This window comes from Choristoneura fumiferana, chromosome 19, assembly GCF_025370935.1.
Source record: "Choristoneura fumiferana chromosome 19, NRCan_CFum_1, whole genome shotgun sequence".
Lineage (NCBI taxonomy): Eukaryota > Metazoa > Arthropoda > Insecta > Lepidoptera > Tortricidae > Choristoneura > Choristoneura fumiferana.
The window spans coordinates 9,696,143-9,721,466 of NC_133490.1; the positions used below are offsets into that span (position 1 = coordinate 9,696,143).

General features: G+C 38.0%; 2 protein-coding genes across 10 annotated transcripts in view; one reads left to right on the plus strand and one right to left on the minus strand.

The window, feature by feature from the left end:
* The window catches only part of LOC141438804 (zinc finger protein rotund-like), a 41,957-nt gene extending 26,396 nt beyond the window's left edge, over nt 1-15,561 (plus strand). The window contains exon 3 of the mRNA XM_074102783.1: nt 12,730-15,561. Within this exon, the coding sequence (XP_073958884.1) occupies nt 12,730-13,749 (1,020 nt within the window). The 3' untranslated portion in view covers nt 13,750-15,561. The remainder of the gene's footprint in view (nt 1-12,729) is intronic.
* A 133-nt stretch (nt 15,562-15,694) lies between these two features.
* The window catches only part of cher (filamin A protein cher), a 136,742-nt gene continuing 127,112 nt past the window's right edge, over nt 15,695-25,324 (minus strand). For all 9 annotated transcript variants that reach the window (XM_074102915.1, XM_074102916.1, XM_074102914.1 and 6 more), the window contains 5 exons: nt 21,818-22,043; nt 20,004-20,122; nt 18,409-18,505; nt 17,878-18,084; nt 15,695-17,067 (listed from right to left, as the gene is read on the minus strand). In XM_074102915.1, coding sequence (XP_073959016.1) covers nt 16,883-17,067; nt 17,878-18,084; nt 18,409-18,505; nt 20,004-20,122; nt 21,818-22,043 — 834 coding nt within the window. In that variant the 3' untranslated portion in view covers nt 15,695-16,882. The remainder of the gene's footprint in view (nt 17,068-17,877; nt 18,085-18,408; nt 18,506-20,003; nt 20,123-21,817; nt 22,044-25,324) is intronic.

Below are 25,324 nucleotides of genomic sequence, written 5' to 3' on the forward strand. Positions count from 1 at the left end.
TAAACTGAAAAATACCGCACTGAATGGTTTAAATGAATTTAGGAATAGCGTGAAAAGGCGCCCGTGTTTTCAAAAGAATCTACATTCTTAATTTAAATGTAGTTTTTTTTTCTACAAAAAAAAACGTTGGATCGTGACGTTTATTTTACAGCCAGCGACACGGCTCGCGCCGAATTATTCGTTTGAAATTCGAATTTGTACGGACAAATCTGCGACAAGCGTTCAATGCCAATATTAACCGAATTTAGGGTCTAATTTTGAATTGAAAAACCTTTTAAAGATAAAGATGAAGTATAAATTCTTTGGATACAATTTAGATATACCTAATAGATAATTAGAGTATTTACTTGCTGTTAGGTGTGAAATCAATTAAAATTAACAACGGGTTATTTTATTCCACATTTTTTTTACTATTATTAACCAAATATTTACAATGTAGATAGATTTTCATAATTTGAATTGTGATTAAGATGATTACGAATACTAAGTTAAAAGTAAAAACAAACAAGTTATTGTAAACGGTATTTAAAGTAGTATAGTATCCCTGTCTAGCCTTTCGAGTAAAAGTACACACGGAACCTTTGACTCACTACAAAGCTCGAACCAAACTTTTTTTTTATTAAGGAGCACGATTTCGATCTTTTCCGCCGCTTGGGTGACAAAAGCGACCAAAAAACTAAATCACACAAAAAAAGTTGCGTTCCGTTCAATCCTTATTTCGAAGCGTTCAGAGTCTAGTTTCGTTTGTACATATTTTTTAAATTCGGATCTGGGTTATGGTCGCTTCTTTCTGCCAAAGTCAGGGAAAACGGTTCTTAGTAACTAAACACTTTTCGCTTGGCACGCGCTCGCTCCCCGCTGTTATATTCCAAATTTGAATACTCGAACGTTTTCTTTTTTTATAAGTTGACAGTTGTTTCTTTTCAACATGAAGTAATAAAATTAGTTTGAAATTATGAATCGATTCGAAAACAGAAGCTACTTAATACCAACACCTCAGACCAGTATACAATATGATAAACGATGGTTAATGAACAACATGGGGTTTTGCGATTTGAAAGACCTTTGAAATGAAACTTTTAGTTTATAGGGTTTTTTTTGTATGGATACCTTATTACAACCCATATCACTTGAAAAAGGTATACATAGAACTTCAGGGTTTAGATTCAGTTCATCATTTGGTAAGTAAATTATGATTTTACGAAACGCTCTGCTTTATTTATATCCCTAATCCGTTACAAACAAGTATGATTAAATTGGCCATCGTATAATTTTTAGCTTGATTTACTTTAATTATTCCATTTCTATCGATTACAATACTCAAAATTTCAACAGCAATGATTTCTCGCTATTTACCGTGATTACGCGGTTTTTTAGACGGTTGCGGCAAGCTTAACGCATGGCCGCGGGTGACATTGGGTACGACGGTTTTTGCCTCACTGAGGTCGAGCTAAACGGCGGTTAAAGACGTTTCAATGAGATTAGCAACAGTTTGGTGATACTGGGCCTTTTTTTTAGTAATTAATTTAGCTGTATAGATTATGACGAGCTTAGAGCGGCTTAGAGAAAAAAAATGGGGTTCTTTTCGCCGAACTTTTTTTTTAACCGAACCGTTAAACAATGATTTTATCGATACCGAAATCGTTCTTTTTTTAAATACAATTATCTCCATAAAATATAGTCGTGCTATTATGACGACGCAATATGATAGACGGAATAAAGCCGTGGGTTCGTGGTGAATGCAGTCCGCTTCCAACTGAACCAACTGGAGGTCTATGGGAGGCCTATATCCAACAGAGGGCGTTCTACGCCTGATGATGATGATGACTAATTTAATAAATACGAAAGCGACATCTGTTACATCTTAACGTACACCGCTGAATACAAAAAGAACTGAAACTAGTAAAATATTCTTTCCTCCCAATTTATTTTTCTGTGTATCGAATATGTGTAAAGTAAACCTGTGGTGTAAACAAATATTTCTCTCTCTCTCTCTCTTTTAGAAGCAATGCTTATCTGTTTTATTTATTATGATACTAGCTTTTGCCCGCGGCTTCGTCCGCGTGGAATTCGGTTGTCGCGCGCTATTCCCTCGGGAACTGTGCATTTTTCCGGGATAAAAAGTAGGCATGTCTCTCTGGCCCGTAAAGTATCTCTATGGCAAAAATCACGTCAATCCGTCGCTCCGTTTGTACTTGAAAGACGGACAAACATACAAACACACACACTTTCGCCTGCCGCAGCGCCGTTCGCAAGCTCGGCAGATTGCTGATTTGGGACTATTTCGTGACATACATAACTATTTTATTTTTATTCTTCTCATTTTTGTCACGAATAAATGTTTTCTTTATTTATCTTTCTTTCGTATTTATAATATTAGTACCTATCATGGATAACAACTCAGCTAGGATAAATCAGCCGAAAGTAGCGGGCAACCGGTGGATGCAAGAGGCAAGTTGTTCATTGTGGTATTCTAAGGGCGCAATTTTGTCCAACAGTGACCGTCTTCCGGCTGATATGAAGGTCAAATCGGAAGCACCGATTTTTTCCACTTCCTGACCACAACCACTGAACAGCTAAGGTAATCAATTGCTGATTACTTGCGTTAATGCCGAATTAACGATTTAACTGTTTGATTAACACCGGCCGATGATTGATTTTATATAATTGATTGATACAGGCGTCATTTTAAATGAATGGAATTTTATTAAGGATTAACTGTCTATTAACCGCGCCTCCTTTCGCGTACATCGCTTATCGCTATTCCGAGAGAACTATGCAATTTCCGGGATAAAAACTATCCTTATGTCCTTCTCCGGGACTTGAACTCATCCGGTTCGAAGGACCAGACTTGGAGGGACACACCTAGAACACCGGGATGCTGCTTTCTCCAGCAATTGAGTTCCCACAACACAGGAGTTATTGTAGGTACGACACAAATCTATTTACCGAATTTCATCTAAATCGGTTCAGCGGTTTAGACGTTATGAGGTAACACACAGACTTACAAACTTTCGTATTTATAATATTAGTGGGAAGTGGGATGGGATATGCATTCCAGATTCATCTGAGTCACTGAAGTCTGATGAGGTTAGAAGGTTCTCGAATGGCGTCCGCGGACCGGGAGACGAGCTGTCGGTAGGCCTCCAACAAGATGGAGCGACGACCTGGTTAATATCGCGGGATCGCGGTGGATGCGGATAGCACAAGACCGTTCTGAGTGGAGAGCCTTGGGGGAGGCCTATGTCCAGCAGTGGACGTCTTTCAGCTGACATGATGATAATGACTAACGTCTTGCATCTTGGTCGTTATCAGCGGTTGAAGTAGTGAAGCTTCATGACTTTCTTGGGAACATAGTGTAGTGTTTTTCCCTGGCCTTCCACACCGCAGTGCTGCAGTTTGGAGTTCATGTTTGGCAATAGAGAGAGCTAACTACCTTCACAAAGTAGGTTGCATTTAACTTGAAATCCGTGTTGTAAATTCGATTTACATCTTTAGGGATGTAAGTAAATTTAAAAATCGAATGGTGCTCCTTTGTATTCACGAACTGGTAAACAAGGAGATTGTAATGCGTAATACTTACCTCCAAACCTCCATGCTGGCATAATGCTGCTGGCCAGTGCTGGCTGAAAGTGCCAAAGCAAAAGAGCGCGAGGCCATTAAAAAAAAACAAAAGACGGTTTGGCGTGATAAATTTTCTTACGCTCTGTTACAAATTGCGTATACATTTATATCGGTTTTTCTTTGTTTCCTCGCATTTTTGATGAAAATTAGTGTTCAACTCGAGTGTAAATGATCAATTACACCCGCGAACTATAAGCACCCTCGTTCGCTTTGCTCGCTCGTGCGCTTAAATATCTTGGGTGAAATTGATCACTTACAATCCTTGTTTATCAATCTACTATTACGACACCCACGGGAAGAGAAGAGACCTTTCTATGGTATTTTGTCTGTCAGGGCGTTTGTCCCGCAGGCGTCACTTCTAATAGGGCACCAATTATAGAATCAACTTCCTGGGACAGCATTCCTGGAGCGGTACAACTTAGATAATCTTTGGTAAACCTTTGATACTCCTCGTATTGCAGGTGTCCATGGGCGGCAGTAAATCCTTCAGGTGACCCTCTTGTTCATTTGTTCCCTTTGATATACAAAAACCATATCGTAAATGTTAAAAATTAAAGGGGGGCTGGGTGGGGAATGAGTGCTAACCAAGAGTTTCCAAATTAATTTTTGCCCTGATTGCCATTTTTTACATCTAGTGCTAATGTTAGACAAGGTCTATTTATGTTCAGCTAAAATTTAGATTCAGTTAAATAGAAGGTACAAATTACACTTAAAAAACAAGCCACATAAAGACTCTTGAGTTGGTTTCAAAATATTTGTATGAAATATTATTATAACTCCTTTGACAGGGAAGTGGACCACTAGCCTTTTATAGCTGTTATGTTAACTTAAAGGTTTTAACTCGTCAGTCACATGTCACGGTTCAATCTAACGGTGTCCAGTTAACTCGGAGGCTTTGTTATGATATGGGTAAGAGTATAAAATAAAGTTTAGCTAATTTGCCACAAGTATCTGTACGTTGGGGTAATGATAGATATTAGTATGAATAATAATGGATGTTTGTTCTCGGGTCTTAGACGTTTAATGTGTATTTAAGTATGTATTTATACAAGTTTTGCTTAGTACGGAACTAGGCCAATTGGTTAAGATTGATTTTTGGAGTCTTTTTGTATTATTTATTTCAACTCCAAATTTTGTTACTTTTACGGTCATCCCGTAAAACCCATATCGAAAATACAAACCAAAATATGGATGCGCATAATAACCAGAAAAATAAGACCAGCGCTGGGAATCGAACCCATGTCCTCGGCATTCCGTGCCACGTGCTACCGCTACACGAACGCTGGACAGTGGAACAGACACGAATTTCTCCTATGCACCACATATTTCAGCTTGCGACACTAGCGACATCTATGCTGTAGCCCTCATCGAGAAACTTTCAGCACCCCATCGGAACTAACCGCTCACCCGGACAAGAGATGTCGCTACTAAACAATCAAATTAATTCCCAGCGCTGGTCTTATTTTTCTGGTTTTTCTGTGCATCCTTATTTCTGTTTGTATTTTCGATATAGGCCAATTTGGTGTCAATTGTCCTATGATATTTATTTATTTATTTAATTAATCATATTAAATTGCAAAGATAGGTTGCGTGTTCAAATGCGATAGGTCATTGACTGTTGAAAAAGAAAACTTTATGTAGAAGTTTAAATTCCAAATTTTTACGAATTATTAGATCGAGTTAGGTTCAAAAAGGGTGACCGAGGGTGAAGAGAGTACCATAGTCTACTAATCACGAAAAAACTTGTGCTCCTTGACAGCGGGACAGGTTAAAAGGTGGTGGCAAATCGATTGTGGAAGAAAAGACACACACATACACCGCTTCTATAACCTTAATATTACATAGTTCTGTATGCTAAGTCAGCTATAGGTATAGCAAGGATTAGTAACATCAAATGTTAAAAACCTTACGAAGAGGTATCTAGTTAGGGCCCGTTTCCACCAGAGATGTGCGCGGAATGTGTTTTTCATGAATCAATAAAAGCGCTTCATTTACCTCGCCTCGCTCCGCTCAGCTGTTTCCACCAGAGATGTGCTGTGCAATGTAGGTAAATGAAGCGTCCCTATTGGTTCATGAAAAACAGATGCTCGCACATTTTTAGGGTTCCGTACCTCAAAAGGATAAAACGCAACCCTTATAGGATCACTTTATGTCCGTCTGTCTGTAAAGAACCTTTTTCTCGGGAACGCGTGGAGGTATCGAGCTGAAATTTATATCAAATACTGAGGTCTACTGTCCCTTGGAGCTGTGAAAAAATCAAACTTCTAGCCAACGCAATCAAAAGATGCAGCCGTTTATGCTGCAAATTTCCGCAAATTTTCGAAACTTGCAAAGGAATCAAAACCTACAGGGTACTTACCGTAAACTCAGAATCTTGAAATTTAGTATGATGGTAGCTATTATAACACAATTAACTAGAAAAGTCTTAAAATCTTGATTTTTTTTAATGTCTGTCTGTAAATATCATAATCTGACCCCACTGCGTACATTTTGCTTAAGAGTATGGCTCTGCATACACTGGATGTATTAAATCACTCGGAAAAAGCGAGCAATATCTTCAAGACTTGATTCCCGTTTACTTAAATGTGTAGCCCAGTTTTTGGTGGAAAAGCAGCCTTATTCAAGTGTTGTCAAAATGGAAGAACATACGTACCTATAACTCGTAGCGCAATGAAGAAAAATTTAAATAATTACCAATAGGTACTTGAATCACTCAAACAATCGTGGGCGTTCCCTGCCCGCCCACCGGGCAAAATGACAGTTTGACAGATTGCCACAATCAGCCCAATGTCAAATAAACATTGACACAAAAAAAAGATTTTCCACGCGTTAAATCTTCAGGGCAAAAAACTAGCTTATTAAAGGTTTGCCTCGGGACAATTCCAGCCCTTAGATAAGTCGGGATGTATGGGGACAATTAATAATAATTTCGGAGCAAAAAGTGACCGGTGGCGGGTCGGTTTTTGCCATCCCCTTTTTGCGGGGCGGGATTTTAAGAAAATTAGTTTCCATGGTGTTTTGGCGTTGATATTATAAATCTTGCGTGGGTGTAGTTTCGAGTTAGTTCTATATTTGTTAGTGTTTTTGAATAATAACTATACAAGGTGTATTAAAACGAAGCTGAAATATTTAATCGACGAAATATGTACTGAAAATGTGTTGTTTTTTTATGGTTTTAATTGTGTCAATAGATTGATCGATGATGAAAGTGTATGGCATCAAAACCGTGACTACATTTCGAATCAAAAACTCCGATGAAAAGATTTACAGGTATTTAGTCAATTTAACCATTCACTGAAATATTTGTAATTAATTTGAAAACAGATTTAGCAATCGTAAAAGACTAGGAACCGATTACGCGTAATAAAGTAAAAAAAAAAAAAACTGGGTAAAGGTTGACAGATTCATACATTTTGACACTAGTAATTTTATAGAAAGGAGGAAATACATTTACTACCCTTTGATAAGTTCCTTTTATCTTTATCTTATGGGGACGGCTCATTTTATTTCGTTCAATTGAAAAGGGACGGCATTTTTTATTTAATGTTTTTTCAGTACATACATCATTTTTTATTATTTTATCATCCAACCGTCATTAATAAATGATTTCATATTTGTTCTATAACAAAGAAGAACTTACAAAAATATTACATTGATAAAAAAAAATATATAGGGTAACTAAATTAAACCTAAAATGGCTTCCGTGGCATTGTGCCCAAAAGGCTAGCAGTTCCTGATTTAATTTTAATTCACATTTCCGGGGTTAAGGCTGCGTTTCCACCAGAGCTGTGCAAGGATGTGTTTCGAGGAATGTTTTGTCAACCAATAGAAACGCTTAATTTGCCTATCCTCGCTCAGCTCATCTCTTGTGGAAACAGCTCCGTGGAGCGAAGATTGGTAAATGAAGTATTTCTGTTGATTCATGACAAAGACAAACTGAAGTTGTGAAACTGAAGTCGCAGTGGGCGGGGCACATTGCTCGCAGGACTGATGGCCGATGGGGTCAGAAGGTTCTCGAATGGCGTCCGCGGACCGGGCTGTGCTCCAACAAGATGGAGCGACGACCTGGTTAAGATCTCGGGATCGCGGTGGATGCGGAAAGCACATGACTGGTCTGAGTGGAGTGCCTTGTGCAGGGAAATTTCTCTTAAAATTTTGAATAAAAAAAATACTATCCTCGCAATGCGTCCGGTCACATCGCTGGTGGAAACGCAGCCTAAGAGTTGCTTGTAGATAGAGGAACACACATAACGAATTTGAACCGGCACAACAACCCTTATATTTTAAAGTGTCAGTGCACACCAGATCTTCAGATTAGGGTGATTACGTTATCCCCCGTCAAGATTTCCCAGGATTTTTCCCAGTGTGTACTTTGGGTTAGGGCTGTGACATTAATCCACGCTGTTAAATGACAGTCATACATCCTTGGTGGCGTCCGAGTTTTGAATTTAAAATGACGCTTAAGTTTTGTATTTTGATGGACGGACGTCAATCCAAGTGTTTCGCCAGTTTTGTTATCAGTTTTCCATTAATTATGTAGTTAGTTGGTTTCACAATCGTCTGTTTAACTTGGAATGCTGTTATGTCATCATCACCATCATAACAGCCGTAGGATGGCCACTGTTGGACTGTTGGATGGTTGCGTAGGTCTCTCATGTTTTTTTTTTATTTTTTTTATTCGACTGGATGGCAAACGAGCAAGTGGGTCTCCTGATGGTAAGAGATCACCACTGGCCATAAACATCTGCAATACCATCTCATCATCATCTGATGTTGGTATTACTTCGTCTTAAAATTAACAAGTCGAATTTCATCAACTTTTAGTACCTAATCAGATGGACTGAACATTTAGTATTAAATGTAGATAGTGTAAAGCCTATTGGTTTGACCTATGGCCTCTCAAGCAGAGGGTCGTGGGTTCAAATCCGGACTCCCACCTCTGAGTTTATCGAATTCATACGGCCCAAGCCCTCTCATTCTTAGAGAAAGCCTGTGCCCTGCAGTAGGAAATAGACCGAGAGAGATAGAAAAAAAAGCTTATATTCAAAACGTTATTTAGCAAAGCCTTATTTATTTATAATGTAAGATATCTATCAATAATCAATCCTTGAAAGTTAGTTACGAATTTTTGCTATGTTCAATTTGCATTTTTTAATTTACTGAATTGGCATGTGGATATTCAAAATTGACCCAAAATTGACCAGGTGTCCAGCAGTGCAGATAAGCGTGGGAGAAAAAAGACCATTTCAGACCCCGAATTCGGGGTCCCAAGGGGTGCTGTCGACCCCACCGAGTGGGGTCTCTTGGAGGCCTCAGACCATGAGGTACTTAAAGACGCTGACGACAGTCTTATCGAAACAAGAACGTTGATAACTCACAAAACATGCGAGTAATTTGAAGTACTGATATGCCAAAGATGCTACCCAAAATTGCGGAATTTTTACATATAGGTAAAATTCGGTAATTCTCACAATTTAGTATGGAGATTGAAACTCACCTTTTGTTACGTTAAAATTTCCAGAAATTTCCTGGAATTTTCCCAACTTTTTGGAAATTTTCCGCAACTTGGACATCTTTCATTTGAAATGATCTCAATAATTGACGGTCAATTAGGTACCTAAATCATTGACGCATGATGCTATTTTTGTTTGAAAATAATTGCTTCAAACTACTCCTTATTTTGTTACATAAATAAAGTTGAACACCTTGAATTACTTAAACCTCTAGTTTTAAAACTAGTTTTTGATGGTAATATTTTAATACGTATAGTTTCTTCTCATCGTCATTGTCAAGACTGTCTTCACCGTCCTCTGCCAATGTTGCCATGTGTTCTAGTTCCCCATAGTTTCCTTGTTTTTGTTTACTTAGGTACCTCCTTGTCTTCACGCTTTTTGTCGCCCGCAACAATGCCGCATAATTCACTAATGCCATTTTGAGAATCTGTGTGATTTTTTGTTGCTTCATTTATACGTGTCTCGATTTTGTTATAATTAAGTACGTTAAGCTATTTCTCGTGTAATAGACCGAGCCAGAGATTCCTGGCTCCTTGCCTATTAAAAGTCAGCCACCACTACGAATCGCAGCCTCATACCATTAAGCTGTGCTCCAAACTTTAATTATCTTCCGGCTGTGACCAATCGGGTTCGTGTCTCACATTTTCTACCAAGTCATCCGACGTGCTACCGAATCCTATAACTCCAGCTTTCCCCTTTCTATAGCCATTGCAACCTTTATCATCCTCAGCGTAAAGTATAGAATCATTTGCGTCGTCTTATAAAACACGTTCATTGTTAACTTGAATCGTTGTAGCTATATCAACAATCGATGATGCAATTTGAACTCTATTACGTTTATTTGTGAGATCAGTGTCGTTGATTGGTTGATAGAGTTTGATTGTTGCGTTAAAATTGAGTCGTGGCTCGCATAGACCGCGGCGGAGTCACCATTGTGGTAGAAAACGCGGCGGAATGACTGGCAGCTTCGTTGAAACTAATTTGGAATATAACAAAGATCAATGCTGTACCGAAACAGTCTTTTGAATGTGCGAAGCCGGCGCTTGCTGGCACGCGCACTTGGTTTCGTGCTTACATTTTACTATTAATATTTGAATCGCGTACTTATCTTGCATCAACATCAGTCTGAAGTACTAACTGATGTATAGATACGTCTTTAGTGTATTATTAGCCTACGGTTTTACTGTCGGACACGTTTTTATCGACTAATCATAGGTCGTTTGTTAGCTTTTAATGCAAATTGGTGATAATCTTACATTATTGCTTGGGTATTATTTATCAGTCACACCCAACACTACGATTTAAAACTATAAACAAGTAAACAAAAGCAAAAACATGGTGTCCTTGGGCCCCTAAGGCACCTCAATCCTAAACAAAACACTATCCACTAGCCTTAGTGGTACGAAACGATTCTTTATAGATATTCAAATATCACTCTCCAAAAGTTACTCGTAACGATTCTTTAAATTGTCATCTTCTACATTGTTACATTTGACATCATCGAAAACATCATTTACTTCAACCTCATATTCTTAAATTGCTTAAATGGTCCAAAATACTCGCCTTGACTTCACCTTGCTCAGTTTCACGTGGACCTGCTACTAAGTTCATCATCATTATAATCATTACCTAAAGGAAGTCGCTACGGCGCGTGAAGAATGTCATGATGCAGCATCCTGTAGCTTTTGTAAAAAAAAGTGTGACTTGCTGTTATGGATTGGGGGTTTTTATTACCATTTATAAATCTGTATTACGGGAGTAGTTATTCTAATTATTAGCAAAATTAAAAGTAGTCGCAAAAATTAGCACCTGTTCTATTTTATTTTCACGCTCTAAGTGAATACTTTAATTAAGCTTAGTTTGAAATTAAAATACATAATTCGGTTGTTTATATTATTACTATTGAAAGTGGGAAAACAAGTATCATGAGTCATTATAGCCATCTCAGCCGTAGGACATCCACTGTTGGACGTAGGCCACCCCATAGATCATGATTGATAGCAATATATCATGAGTATTTTTTTTGTAATTTCCGTGGATGTCGTAAGAGGCGACTGAGGATATAGGTTAAGGTATACCGTAGGCGACAGGCTAGCAACCTATCACTATTGTACCGTTTTTGTCAAACTTGAAACCTATAATTGCTAAAAGTGGCCCCGAAGTGGTAACATTTCGTGTGCTCTGCCTACCCCATTTGAGAATACAGGCGTGATGTTTTTGTTTTGTTTGTTTGTTAATTTTTTTGTAATTTATTTTATATGTATTTTATGCAGTGAGGCAATTTATCAAAATCATGTCTGTGAAAATATCGAAAAGTGAAAAAAAAGACACGTGAAAGCACTCTGCTGCAGATTTACATAAACTTTTTACTCGTTTGTGCAGTGGACAAATTATGCTCAAGACAACTAAATAAGTATAAACTCTATAACGCGGGAATGTTTCATCTTATTTGCGGATCTCTAACCGCTAAGTTCCGTCCAGTGGCATTCATTTGTTCCGCCTGTGGATGTCGTTCAAGGGCAGAATTCACTTTCTGCTGTTCTGCGATGAATTGTACGCAGTTTTTAATGTTTTCTCGTACTTACCTTAGAACGAGGTGTTAGAAACCAAATTTGAATGAACGTTGTAAGGTAGTGCGTAATAGTTTCAAATTGATAAGCATTTTGCTTGCGTAGTGTGACTAAATATTGTCGATATTTAAACAGAGCGTACAAAATTAGTTACCTACATAGGTTCAGGTATCTCTGTCAAAATGTATTTCAAACATTATCATGAGCTTATTTCTTAGCAAAACACTTTTTAATAGGTACACCTATATACCATGTTATTAAAAAAGCTATAGCTATATTTATTTCTGAAAACTATTCGCTCGAATCTGATCATTTCATGACGATTTCTGTTATGATTTTTAATCATTTATTTTCAACAAGTTATAAAGCTCTACATCTTTACCATTATAGAAACTAGAAGTTTATTATGTTGTCAATATCAAAGTTTTTCTCATAGTTTTACTTTACTCTCTATTTTTTTATTGTATCTATTTAGTGAAATAAGATCTTACTTGTTTTCTATCTGTGTGTGTAAACGTTGTGTTTATATTTTGTACGGTTATGTATGTTACTGTGTGTTATGTGAAACGCATGTCAATGTAAAATGTTTTGCGATTTTCCCAATTTTTTATAATTTATCAGGAACTATTACCAATAAACCCTTTTTTACTTGAAAATTACTGTTATTGTTATTCAATGCTTAATAAGTAACTCCATACCCGTAAATGCAGTCGTTGATTCAAATAAGACAAAATTAGTACATTTGAGTTGTTGGTATTCATGAACGGTGTTGATAATTTTCCGATCAGATGGTTCATGCTCATTTGCGCTCCTTTCATGATAAAATTAAAATATGTAAATCAATCAAATTACTGAAATGAATTGTGATAAGGTTAGATTAAAGAATGGATAAATACTTAAACAATTATTTTTTAGAACAAAATAAATCTTGATCACTATTGTTATTCATCATTCTAATATTTCGACATCTCGCTACCGCAATGCAAACCACTTGACTAACGCCCATTTTCTCCTTATTCCAGGTGTTCGGATCGAAGGCAGATCTCCAGCTGCACACGCAGATCCACCTGCGCGAGGCGAAGCCTTATCGCTGCACCCAGTGCCCCAAGGCCTTCGCCAACTCCTCCTACCTCGCGCAGCATTCCCGCATCCATCTCGGCATCAAACCCTACCGCTGCGAGATCTGCCAACGCAAATTCACTCAGCTCTCACACCTCCAACAGCACATACGCACCCACACAGGTGACAAACCCTATCGTTGTACCCAAATAGGGTGCACCAAGGCCTTCTCCCAACTGTCAAACCTGCAGAGCCACAGCCGGTGCCACCAAACGGACAAACCCTTCAAATGTAACTCCTGCTACAAGTGCTTCACGCACGAAAAGGATCTGCTGGAACACATTCCTAAACACAAAGAGTCGAAGCATCTCAAAACACACATCTGCCAGTATTGCGGCAAGAGTTATACCCAAGAAACGTATCTAAGTAAGCATATGAATAAGCACGCCGAGAGGGCCGATAAGCGACCTCCGATTTCTGCCTTAGGGCTGAGCGGCCTGAACAGGTCATTAGCCGCGGCTGCGCCGACGGCGACTCCTTTCGGGGACCATCCGTACTGGCCGAAAGTCAGTCCGGACTCGGCCGCTCATATGTCGGATGATGGTGGTTACCATCAGCAGCGAGAGAACGAGGAGCATCACGAGCAGCAACTTCAGCAGCACCGTGCGTTGTTCGCGCAGCATGAAAGCCAGGAGGAGCGAGGGCTGCAACCGCCGGTATCTTCAGCCGCGAATTCTGCGTTCACGCCCATCAACTCGATGGCGCCACATCTGAACGGGCTTTCGCACCACAGCGCCCTGCCGACGCGGCCGTATCTTTACGACCCACTTCACTTCCAGCAGGGCAAGCAGCAGCCCAACAGCTTTCCCAACCAGCTGATCTCGCTGCACCAGATTCGCAACTACGCTCACCAGCCCTCCGCGGCCTTGCTGCCCGCAGAACACATCCTCCCGCACGCTCTATCTCACAAAGACAAACAGTAAGCTACGCGCTATTGACACTACTTATAGTACTTACGATGGTATTATTAGTATTATAAATTAACGATTATAAAATGTTTAGAATCTCGCTCTCGATGACAGTGGTATTATGAATGTATGAAATACGATCGTTTTGTCGTTTATGAAAATTCATGTTTTTTAGACTTAAATTGATATCGTGTATCGAATACTCTGAATTTTGTGAGTAGATTACAAATGTACTGGGTATGAAATGTGATTTCAAGGATTTGAATCATTCACTGATATTTATTTTGATTAGTTTTCTGGAAGTGGATCCCCATTTAACGGTAGAAGCAGGGACGGTGGTAACGGCTTTTGGTGACTCGTTCGCCTTTTTGTCGCTGCGAATCAAAAACTAGGTATAATTACTTCCGCTTTATAGAAAACTAATCACAAATATTTTTTAGCAATAATAATTATTATTTTCTGTACATATTACACCTGCTGCTATACAATTGTAAACTTCCGTTCCGATTGTAAACTCGGTGTTTAATATAGGTACTGGTATCAATGCAAATATTAGGACAATGTATTTATTATTTAAGGCTTAAAAGTTATGAATAAACAATATCCCAATATAAGTTTAACAATGACACAAAGCTAAAAGTTCCTGACAGATAAAATTATGTACGTAGGTAACAAGTAGTGGAATGAGTCTTGAAATCACTGTTCGGTTTCTGTTGCATTTTGTTTTGTATACGTAGTTGTACCTCACGGATCTCTCTACACATCACTTTCGCACTCAGTTCCTACTTAGTTCATATTCATTTAGCATTACTTAATTGTGTACTGCTGGCACTTACGATTTATTAAGTATTATGCCCTTCGTCTAGAAAATTTTATCCTCGTTTGGACCGCTTCCATGATCCATCCAAAGGTCGATAACATTTTCTACGTTTCTATCTTAAGCATTTCCATTTTGTATAGACATTTTCAAGTGGCCAAATTCGCTTACATGTGATCATTCGGTATTGACAATTTTTGTACATATTTTGTATATACGAAACCAATTTTTTGAGGAACCATGAAAATTATTGACATGTTTTTTTATTATTTTAGTCTAAAGCTTGTGCTCAATTATATTAGCCGCGGGTCCGTGACCCCGGGTTCTTCGGAACGTACTTAACGAGATGACACTTCAATCTGTTGATTTTTAAAACTTAATTTAGACTAGTTTTGGAGTATACGAAAAATTGTTGATTTGGTCTTTCTGCACGATTGTGTAGTTAAAGAGTATATGTGATAGGAGAAATCGGGAAAGACGATTAAATATTTTTGGAGGAATCATACTTTGTTCTTCTATGATTGCTATTTGTGCGGGTTAGGTTAGTTGTTAGGCTGGCAGCGCCGTGGGTGCATGTCCTCCACGCATAATAATCCAGTTGCTATTTTTTAAGTTCTTGTACAAACGAACATTGTTTTATTAAGATAACATTTACGGCAATACTTAAATCTTCCCAATTGTTGTGTTATATGTCAATATTAGTGCGTGAATTTAATGTATAGTACCTATTCATGACAAGCCAAGAGTTTATCCAAAATGTAATTTCTTTGGAATAGAAGAAATTAAAGATCGCCAATATCTCTCTATTGTAAGTAGAAATGTGATATTGTATTTGATTTTTTTTAAGTTAAGTGTAAACTTATTATTTAGATTAAATGAATATTTTTGTAAGTAATTTCGTTTTACGGTAGTTTCGCTTTGTCTAGCGTTTTAGGTTCAGATCATGAAAGTGAACGAAATCTTTTTTGTTACTTAAAATCAATTAAAATTACAACTATGCCAAGATCAAATATATGTTTTTATTTAATCCCTATTTCATTAGATAGAGCAAAATGTTGCACTGGAAACATACCTACCTACCTTTTTCTATTATATGTTTTATAATTTGACTAATTAAAAGGAGATACATTTAAACAAGCCTCAGAGGTTTTCTTCGTTTATTTAGTTAACAGTCGCAAATAGTAAAATACTTAAAATAGGTATTTACAACGTACAGGGTAATTCTACCTACGTAGGTAAAACAGTTCATTCAGCACAAGTCATTCGATATTACAAAGCAGATACATAATCACTTAAAATATAAAATAGGTCCAATGCAGTTCCGGGGGCAGGAGGCAAAAAACAGATTTTCCAAAAAAACATTAGTGATTTGACAATTGAGATCGAAAAAATCTGAAGTCTGTCTTTCGCCCTCTCTAAAAGATATAAGCGAATTAAGAAAATAAATTTTCAATACACTTTTTATAAAACAAGAAGTCTATGAAAAATTGTAGACTAGAAAAGACAAATTCGCGTAGAAATTCCAGAAGGGATCTTCATTGAACTTAAAACATAGGGAATACTCCAAGTAATACTTTATATGTCTTGTCATTTAGTCGCCCTAAACACTAAACGAGAAACATATAAATTTTCTCAAAAGCACTGGTGACAAAAACTTAAGAATAATGCGTTCAAAGCTTGAACATGTTAGAATTTCACAATGCTATAAACATACGAAATGATGTAAATATGACAAAGAAGGAACAAGAAAACTTGATAATAAATATAAAGTAGAAAAACTGGATAGCGAAAAGGTTCTGCTTATCAACTTTTTTTTCGATACATCTAGAGATCATATTTTGAATTTTTGCAAAACCTTTTCGCCATCACACTTACACTAAACCGAGTAAACAAATTCAAAACCATCAGCTTAATCAGCGTCCGTAGCATATTAATATTGTTACCTGCTGCTAAAACAAATTTGTGGAAACTTCGTTCAAAGTCAATCAACTATATTTCCGTAGTCAAGTCGATGGGAAAAAAGGGAACGTTTATTTTTTTATGTTATGCCTAGTTTCTAATGTGAAAGTCTTGAAATTTTTCGGACATACACTTCCATGAGCATCAGTTAGGTTACTTCGCGGAGGTAATGTCTAATTCAATAAATTAATAAGCTTCACAGTTTACATCATGTGACCCCTGTACTTGTTTATATAAAAACAAGGTACATCAACAATGATTTATACAAAACACGATCCAAATATAGTAGAGAAACATTTTACCATCAATGAAATATCTCAAATACACAATGAAAGCGATGAACAAAATTTCCACAAACGCGTTTCTGTCACTTTAAACGTCGACCTTGTATGGAGATCCGGGGATATGGTCGTCCCCCCATTTGACGATGAGGATGTACTCTCCGCGATCCCTGACGACGTAGGAACACTCGTAGTTGTTGCGGCCCTTGTGCTTGAGCTGAACCTCGTCACACGGGCCCTTGGGGCCGTGGATGCCGACGTACATGATGTTGTTGCCTGGAGACAAGAGTAAGTAAGTAAAGACAAAAGTAAGGTGATGTGATGTAAGTATTAAATAGAAGTTGTCAAGGTGATCAAACACAGGTAGGTACCAACGTTATGAACATCAGAATGGAATATTAAACACCATTAGACTGAAGATAAATACAGTAGGATGTGTTGGTTGTCTTCACGATGAATGAGATAATGTCATCAACGTAATAAGTATGAGTATAGCCAACCATTTTGTTTTGATGCCTAAGCCACTTTAATGCCGTGTCATCATGACATTTACGTCATTCGATAAGGATTGTTACAGACAATTGATTTTTTTAATTGGTTGACTGTACATACCAAGGTACCACCTGTACCGTGTGATAGAATTATATCTTGTGAGGGTTGCCTTAATTACTATAGATCTACCGAAGTTAAATCTGCGTTACAACATTGTCTCACTGAATATTCTTTATTTTATTTTATTCCTAAATATTCTTGCAATGATAATTAACTGCACATTGAGAAAGTCATTGAAACATCCATTCTTTAAAAGTTTTCTATACATAGATTGACTTCAAGATAGTTCTTACCTTTACATTCATTGGTGTCTTCTTTTTTATCAGCAAGTTTACTTTAAACCTCGTAGGTATTTTAAAAATAATTAATCTATCTAAATAGAAGACATTGCTTTACAAAATCATTTACTAAATCCAGTGTCTGACCAAAATTATTCGAGATATCTCCAACCGAAACCGAAAACCAATTTCGTTCGAAACAGAAACTAAAGTTTGACGCCAAAGCTTGTTAAAACCGTTCTAAACTTCATCTCACCTGCGTCACCAGCATGAATCGTGAACAAGTTGTGCTTGTTCAGATACGCCTTCTTCAGCCCCATGCCTTTGCTCGTGACCTTGGAGGCGTCAGACTTGAAGTTAGGCAGCACCGGCCCCAGCTTCTGGCCAGACTTGGCCACCTTTAGGACCGTATCAACGGTAACTGATGATGTTTCTTGAGCACCAACTTCAGCTAGGTTACCGCCTGATGATGAATAAAAAGATACATTAGCAAAGTGATGTCAATTCCAACAAAAAAATGTCTATGATGTGCAGATAGAGATTGTACTTAAACTTGTAAATGTAATTTTTAAACTTCTCTGCTAATAATCGTAAACCGTTTATTATCCGCATTGACACGTACCAAACAAGCATTGGAGGAGGAGAGCCAAAGATTGAGCTCAGTAACGTGCCAAGAAGAGGCCTCTAACCAACAGTGGACTGATACAGGCTAATGATGATGAAACAAGGACAATAGTTTATGCAAAATAATTCCTCTTTAAAATAATTAAACCCTGACGTAACTTACCAGTAGCTTCGATCTTGAAAGGTGAACCAACGATATGATGTCCGTTGTACTTGATACTCATGTAGTAGAAGCCAGGAGCCAGGGGAGTATAACGCACCTGTAAGAGGAATACATTGTGTCAACAGTTTTCCTATAAGAGATATATTTACTGGATATACACCATGATTGCCTTAAAGAGGTCCCGATATTTCGATGCATCTATTAGCGCCATGAATACGGGTCTATATCTCGTAGAAAATACATTATCTAATCGCGAATAATTTAGAACCGTTGACTGTTTTAAAAATACTTGGGCTTAATTGGGCGTTTCGGTCGCCTTTCTGTTTTGTGTTGACTAAATTATGATTAATGAAGTAGTAGTTTATTTATATCAACTCGTGTCAACTACCGCAGTGTTGCCAATTTAGCGACTTTGTCGCTAGAACTAACGACTTTTGCTAAAAGTCTTAGCGATCCAAAAAAAAGTTTTGAGGACAAAAATGGTTTACCGACTTTTCTAGCGACTTTTAGGATACAAATTTAAACAGTTCTAGGATCAATAATGGATACATTATATATCAACTTGACGACAACGAGAATTATACAGTGTCAAGAGATCTATATGGAAAGCGACAAACGCGCTTGTGCACCAAATTCTAACTATATTAAATTAAAGCTCCATTCGTATATGCTCTAGCTTTAGCTATTAAAAAAAAAATATTCAAATCAATTTCAGTGATTCGGAATTCTTCTAATTTAATTTGTTCTTTTTTTAACAGGCTATGTTTTAACTTTGATTTTGGGAGCAAACTATTTGAGCTGCCCATTATGTCAAGCCCAGAGATTCTGATTAAACAAAAACTCTCAAATTTATTAAATCCCCAAAATTTTAATATTTATTCAATTCAAAAAAGGACACTCAACGATCTCGTCCGTCGAGCTCTCGGCTCCGCGTCCATCCCCGCGACCCTAGAGCCTACAGGTCTTTCTGCTGCGGACGGGAAGAGGCCCGACGGTTGTACGTTGGTGCCGTGGCGACTGGGGCTGCCGTTGGCGTGGGATGTTACATGCGTGGATACGTTAGCCCCGTCCCACGTCCAACGGTCTGCGCGGAAGCCAGGGACAGCTGCAGACGATGCCCAAACCGTCAAGTGCCGCAAATATGCCATTCTAAAGAACAACTACTTTTTTGCGGCACTTGCGGTCGAAACCTTTGGGCCTTGGTCGTCCGATACAAAAAAAAAATTAAAGAAGTGTCGGACAAACTAATCGGCGTATCTGGCGACCAAAGAGCAGGCTTTTTCTTCGCCCAAAGACTGAGTCTCGCAGTGCAACGAGGCAACGCCGCTAGCGTCTTAGGTACAATGCCCCGCGCTGCGCTGCCTTTGGAAGAGGAAGCCCGTTTTAGTTAATTTTATGTGTTTTTTATTTTTATGTAAAAATTCATTGTTTAAAAAGGACCACTATAAACCTCATTCACAGCGCAGGTTTCGTCAGGTGAACATTAGAGATATAGACAACAAGCTTCGTCATAGCTGAACATATTGATATCCGCAACAAGCCCCAAGGGTTTCAAGGGTCTAGAGTGGAGCTTAAAGAAACTTGTCTTGTCAAACCTTGTAGCCCTCCTCGACCTCCGTGCAGTCCATCGCAACCCTGGAGGGACCGTCCATGTTGACAGCGAGGATACCAGCGCCGGCGTTGCACGTGTCAATGATCAGATCCGTCTTGATACCTGCATGAATAAAGCATTTCAAACTATGAGTAAGGGAAGGGAAACATTAAATTTACATCGGTTCATAAGGATCTTATTGGTCTGGGAAAAAATTTGGACACGGGCTAGCAAGAGAAGATTATTGGAGCTAGCCTATACGAGGCTTTATAAAATAATCTGAAATACATATTTCAGCAGATAATTTGGCCCACCTTTCATACAAAATTACCAATTCAGCATACATTTGAGGGCCAGATTTTTGCCGCTCAGTATAGTTTGACAGGATACCCTAGTGAATATTTTCTAGGTTTTTATAGTGATTGAGAAAGTGTTGCCGTAAATCAGTCGATGTTTAAAGTGAAGGCTTCAAAGGTGACATTTTGAATATGAAATTTCGGAAACAATTTACAAGTATTCAGTTTAGTCGAATTATTTACCTGCAGACACCTTTACAAAAATTATAAAAAATGATGCCATGTTGGGGCGCGGCAAGTTTTAAATTAACGCACATTGATCTTTAGTCAGGTTAACACTCCACTCGTGGGTTTCAAATGCAGCAGAGTTACTACGAAATTAAAAAATCGAAGTTTGTGTCGTTAGGTCCCTCTGTTACTTATACTTTCGATTTTCGAATCAGGTAGTAGGCCTTCTGGCCCTATAGGTACTACGGCGTGCAAAATTTGAACTTCGTATCTTGCCGTCCCGCTGACGCTAATATTATTTAATACTAGAGTGAGAGGGACGGTACGATACGAATTTCGATTTTCGAATTAAGGGTTTCGTTTGATTCCCTGTTTCAGAATTAAATTATGTATTCATTCTTCTTCATACCTAACATTGTAAAGTAAGTACAATTCACATTGTACGACATTGCAGACAAATCTCACCTTCAACCCTTATGACAGACCTGGTGACAAAACACATCGATTGCATTTAAATAAAATAATTTGATCGTATTACTTTGTAAACCAGAACAAATCAAGTTGTCGGCGCTGCAGCAATGAACCATTGATGCACATCCTGATGTAATGTATAATTTTACGCACTGCTTAGGATGTTGCAATGATAAAATAAGACTATATTTAAATTTTTTAATAGGTAAGGAAAAAAATTCAGACCCAGATAAAATATAACGTCCCCAATATTTTTTTATGTGCCACGTACAAAAATTTTATCAAAAATATCTGAATACGACTCTATTGTTAACGGCGTAGAGAAGCGTGTTCAGATGAACTCGACTGTACCTCTTAGTTTTTCAGAATTTATATGCAAATTTACACTTCGACTTTTTTACGAGTTTTACAGTGATGGGACACAGCGAGGAAACCCGCACAACTCGCGAAGCAATTCAATGGCGTATATGAAGTTCCCAATTCGCATTGGGCTCGCGTCAACAGCCCAAGCCCAACTTTGAGACAAGGACTGTGTATCAGTAAAACGAAACTACATTGGCCGAAATGATAATTTATTGAATTGGCTTTTCGCCGAAAATATTTTTCGCAAATGAATGATTTCTTGTTTCATAATGGATGAACTTTTTTTTCTTGAAACTATTAACCATTTAGGATATATTTCAGGACTATCCTGTAGAACCCTAAAGGTTTACGTTAGTTTAATAACCATTCGGAAGTACCTACAGTTTTAAAAAAATCGTTCATCCAAGTTTTGGGAAATATATTTTCGGTGAAAAATTAGAGAACCATAGCATTGGCTTACCAGTCTTAACAGCTCCCAGCCCAGGTCCATGAGCATGCACAGCCGCTGGATCAGCATCATCCTTCCCCACTTTAATCCTCAACGGAGAAGCAGGGATGTGGACCCCATTGAACTTGACGTTGATGTTGTGGACCCCGTTCTCCCGAGGCATGAACCTGATGGAGTACTGGTCGCCGTCGATGTTCTGGATGAAACAGTCGTCTGTCTTCCCCGATGGAGCCATCACCTAATGGGTAAGCAGAAAGGTGCGTCATAACATTGAGATATTTAATTATAAAAACAAACGCCACGTCGATATGTTTGCAAATTTCAGAGTAAGGCTCCGTTTCCACCATAGATGTGCGAGGATGTGTTGTGAGCAATGTGATTTTCATGAACCAATAGGAACGCTTTATTTACCTAGCTCCGCTCCGCTCAGCTGTTTCCACTAAAGATGTGCTGATCGAGGATAAGTAAATGAAACGTTTCTACTGGTTCATGAAAAACACATTCTGTAAGAACGCAGCTTAATCTGGTACTGGTCCTTATCGACAGTATTATATCCAGAAGCCTTATTCTTCTAAGTCTTGTTTTAAGTCTATTGAAATATTCAACCAGTTTGTCCTATGATAGAGTCTAACGATCACAATTAAAATTATAAAATACGTTGTTTACGTATTTTCATCTTCGCTCCAAATAAATAATTAATTAAATCAAATTATTAATAAATTAAATTATTATAATCTGTGTTGTATAGCATTTTATATTGTATTGTTTTTATTGTTGTACTCTTGGCAAATAAATACTTTCTTTCTTCCCCGAAGTGACGAAACACGACACCTTTCGGCAAGAAGTCGGAGTGCAAGAAATGTTCCTGATGTTTGACTTTGACACTTGAAGTCTAAACGAGCAAAATTGTTAAACCTATTAAACTCGTGAGGAATAACTACATAACAAGTGCCAAGCTAACCTCACAGCAAAATTTTCAACAAAATGCTTTTTTTACTTTGGTTACGAATCCGAAATGTCTTGTCCGTCTTAATTTTTTATACCAAAACTGAAAAACAAGCAAACGATTCACGTAATTGAAAGTGATCACTTATTTATAAGAGAAGTTCATCTACGCTATTGGGGATGTAGCTACGTTGTCGGTCTCGTAAGTAACGGTTTGTTACGTCATAGCATGTTTGAGAAACCCAACTATCATTTAGTTTAATATTTTCCAAAAATAATACCGGTTTTCCTAGAGCTCAAGGGTACTGCAGTTTTAATGCGAAAACTTTTCTTTTTGTGGATAGTCCCATATTATTTTTGTACAACACATCGCAACTTCGCTCCGTATTCATCCCGTTTGCGGGGGATAGAGTTACGAACGTTGCTACAGGGCCTGGAATTAAATGCGTTTTAGGACAATATTACTTTAATATTTTAATAGCTTTTATTTCAGGAGCTCTTACCCCGCCGAATTCATTATTTTCACGTCGCTTATAGTATGCTTGACCGTTTTATAAACAATAAAGTTCCGTAGACTATTTTTAGCTCTGCAATTGTTATTTAATTAAGTCTACTGATATTTCAAAAAAAGCCGGCCAAGAGCGTGTCGGAAACGTTTCCAATACACTTCTCAAATTTCGCATTTATAATGTTAATGATAATAAAGGTAAACGTCCGTGTACTCGTCACGTTAATGCCCAATAGACGACATCCTGCTGTCATCTCTACTGCTAATGACATAACATTAAAGATGCCAACTATTGGGACAGTGACGAACACTCGTACATTTACCTTAGGCTAGTTGAGCCAGTCATACATATTAGCGGGTTTAAAAATGTCAAAACGCAAAACATCATTTACTACTAAGGGCAGTTTTAGACTAGCGTTCTTTCTGCGCTTACACGGTCGTTTTTGTCGTACGCGCTTACACGCGCTTGATTTAATCTAACCGCCGTGTACGCGCTCATTCCTACGCATAAAATAAACTATAGGGCCCCAACTAAAATATTTAAAATCGTTTGTTCCGTATCCGTCGTGTTCCGAATTCGACGTGCTCCAGATTTGTCATTTATAGTTTATAAGTCAGAGTACGAGGGGCCCCCTGAGCTTCGGGCCCCGGGTACTGCCCCGCCTAGCCCTCCGGCCACGCCACTGTTCCTACGTGTTCAACGCCCGAAAAAAACAATACCGCATCTGTACGCGCGTCATGTACGAGTTTATATGCGCGTGTTTCAAAAACGAGCTTATACGCGCAATGAATACGCTAGTCTGAAACAGCTCTTATCTGCCTGTCTGTCTCTTCCGCACTCTACAGCGCTATAAAATATGAAACGCGTCGAGATTTATTCGCGGCGCGCAGGTCACGCGCGGTCAGTCGGTTTTATTAGATTTTTTCACGAATGTAGGGTAGAAGAAAGGGGCGTTGGCAGTGTGTGGTTGGAAGCTCGTGGGTAGTTTTGATATTAACTGCATAAGCTGTTTGTTTTGGGCCGTTGTTAAATTGACAACCCTATTCTATCCCACAGAATAGATGTAGGCTGTTTGGTTTTCCATCGGCAAACGACGGCACCCGAAGCATCAATTACAAGTAATTATTTTATTAAATGAGTAACATTTTCATATCCAAATTTTCCCATTCTGTCTGACTCATTTCTTCAGTATAAGCGACAATAAACAGATAGCGGTTGAAACGCGCGTAGAACTGCCCAAATAATTTATTTCACCAAGATCAAGACCTAAAAACATGTCAAAATCGCAGAAGTTTAAAACATTCTATTAGCAAATTAGATTGAACACGAAAAGTAGTTTTAAGTAAAGAATAGAATAAGTACCTAACTATTTATCTGCCAAAAATTCTTTTATTTTACTATCTCAAACCATCCATCATAAATCCGTATCCAATATGACGTACAGTCGGACTCGACCGTCATGTTCACACGATAAATCAAATTGACCCCTCACAGGCCTTGTACAGTCAGCTGCATGAATATGTGACAAAAAAAATGCGGGATTGCGACTTTAGCAAGTTTTACAATTTGCTCTGAGTATTTCAATTCTGTAGTGTTTAAGAGTATACTCCTAGTATATAAATTGTATACTCGTTTTGCAACACACTATCTTTATAAGAAAGTCATGATGAAAATTCGAAACCGATCGTCAAGCATGCCATTACATTACCCAGACATTATTATGCCAGACATTATGCTGAGTGGGGTCCACTTTATACTATTCGATGTTATTTTTATTTTTATCCATCTAATGTATTTTTATGTGTATCGAATATGTGTAAATAAATGTCTGGGTCAGGGTAAGTAGTTATAGAGGTCATCACTGCGTCCAAAAAAAGAAATGAGGAGTATAACTACTGAAAAGTGATAAAAAACTAGTCAAGAGTCGGAATCAATTTCGAAAAATATAACTTTTTGATCGTGTACACACCTAAAAACCCTTTTTTGTATCGTAAGTAATTCAATTTATATTAAATTCAACTTGATATATCTCTCTGCATTCCTGTGAAAAAGGTCTTTACAGACA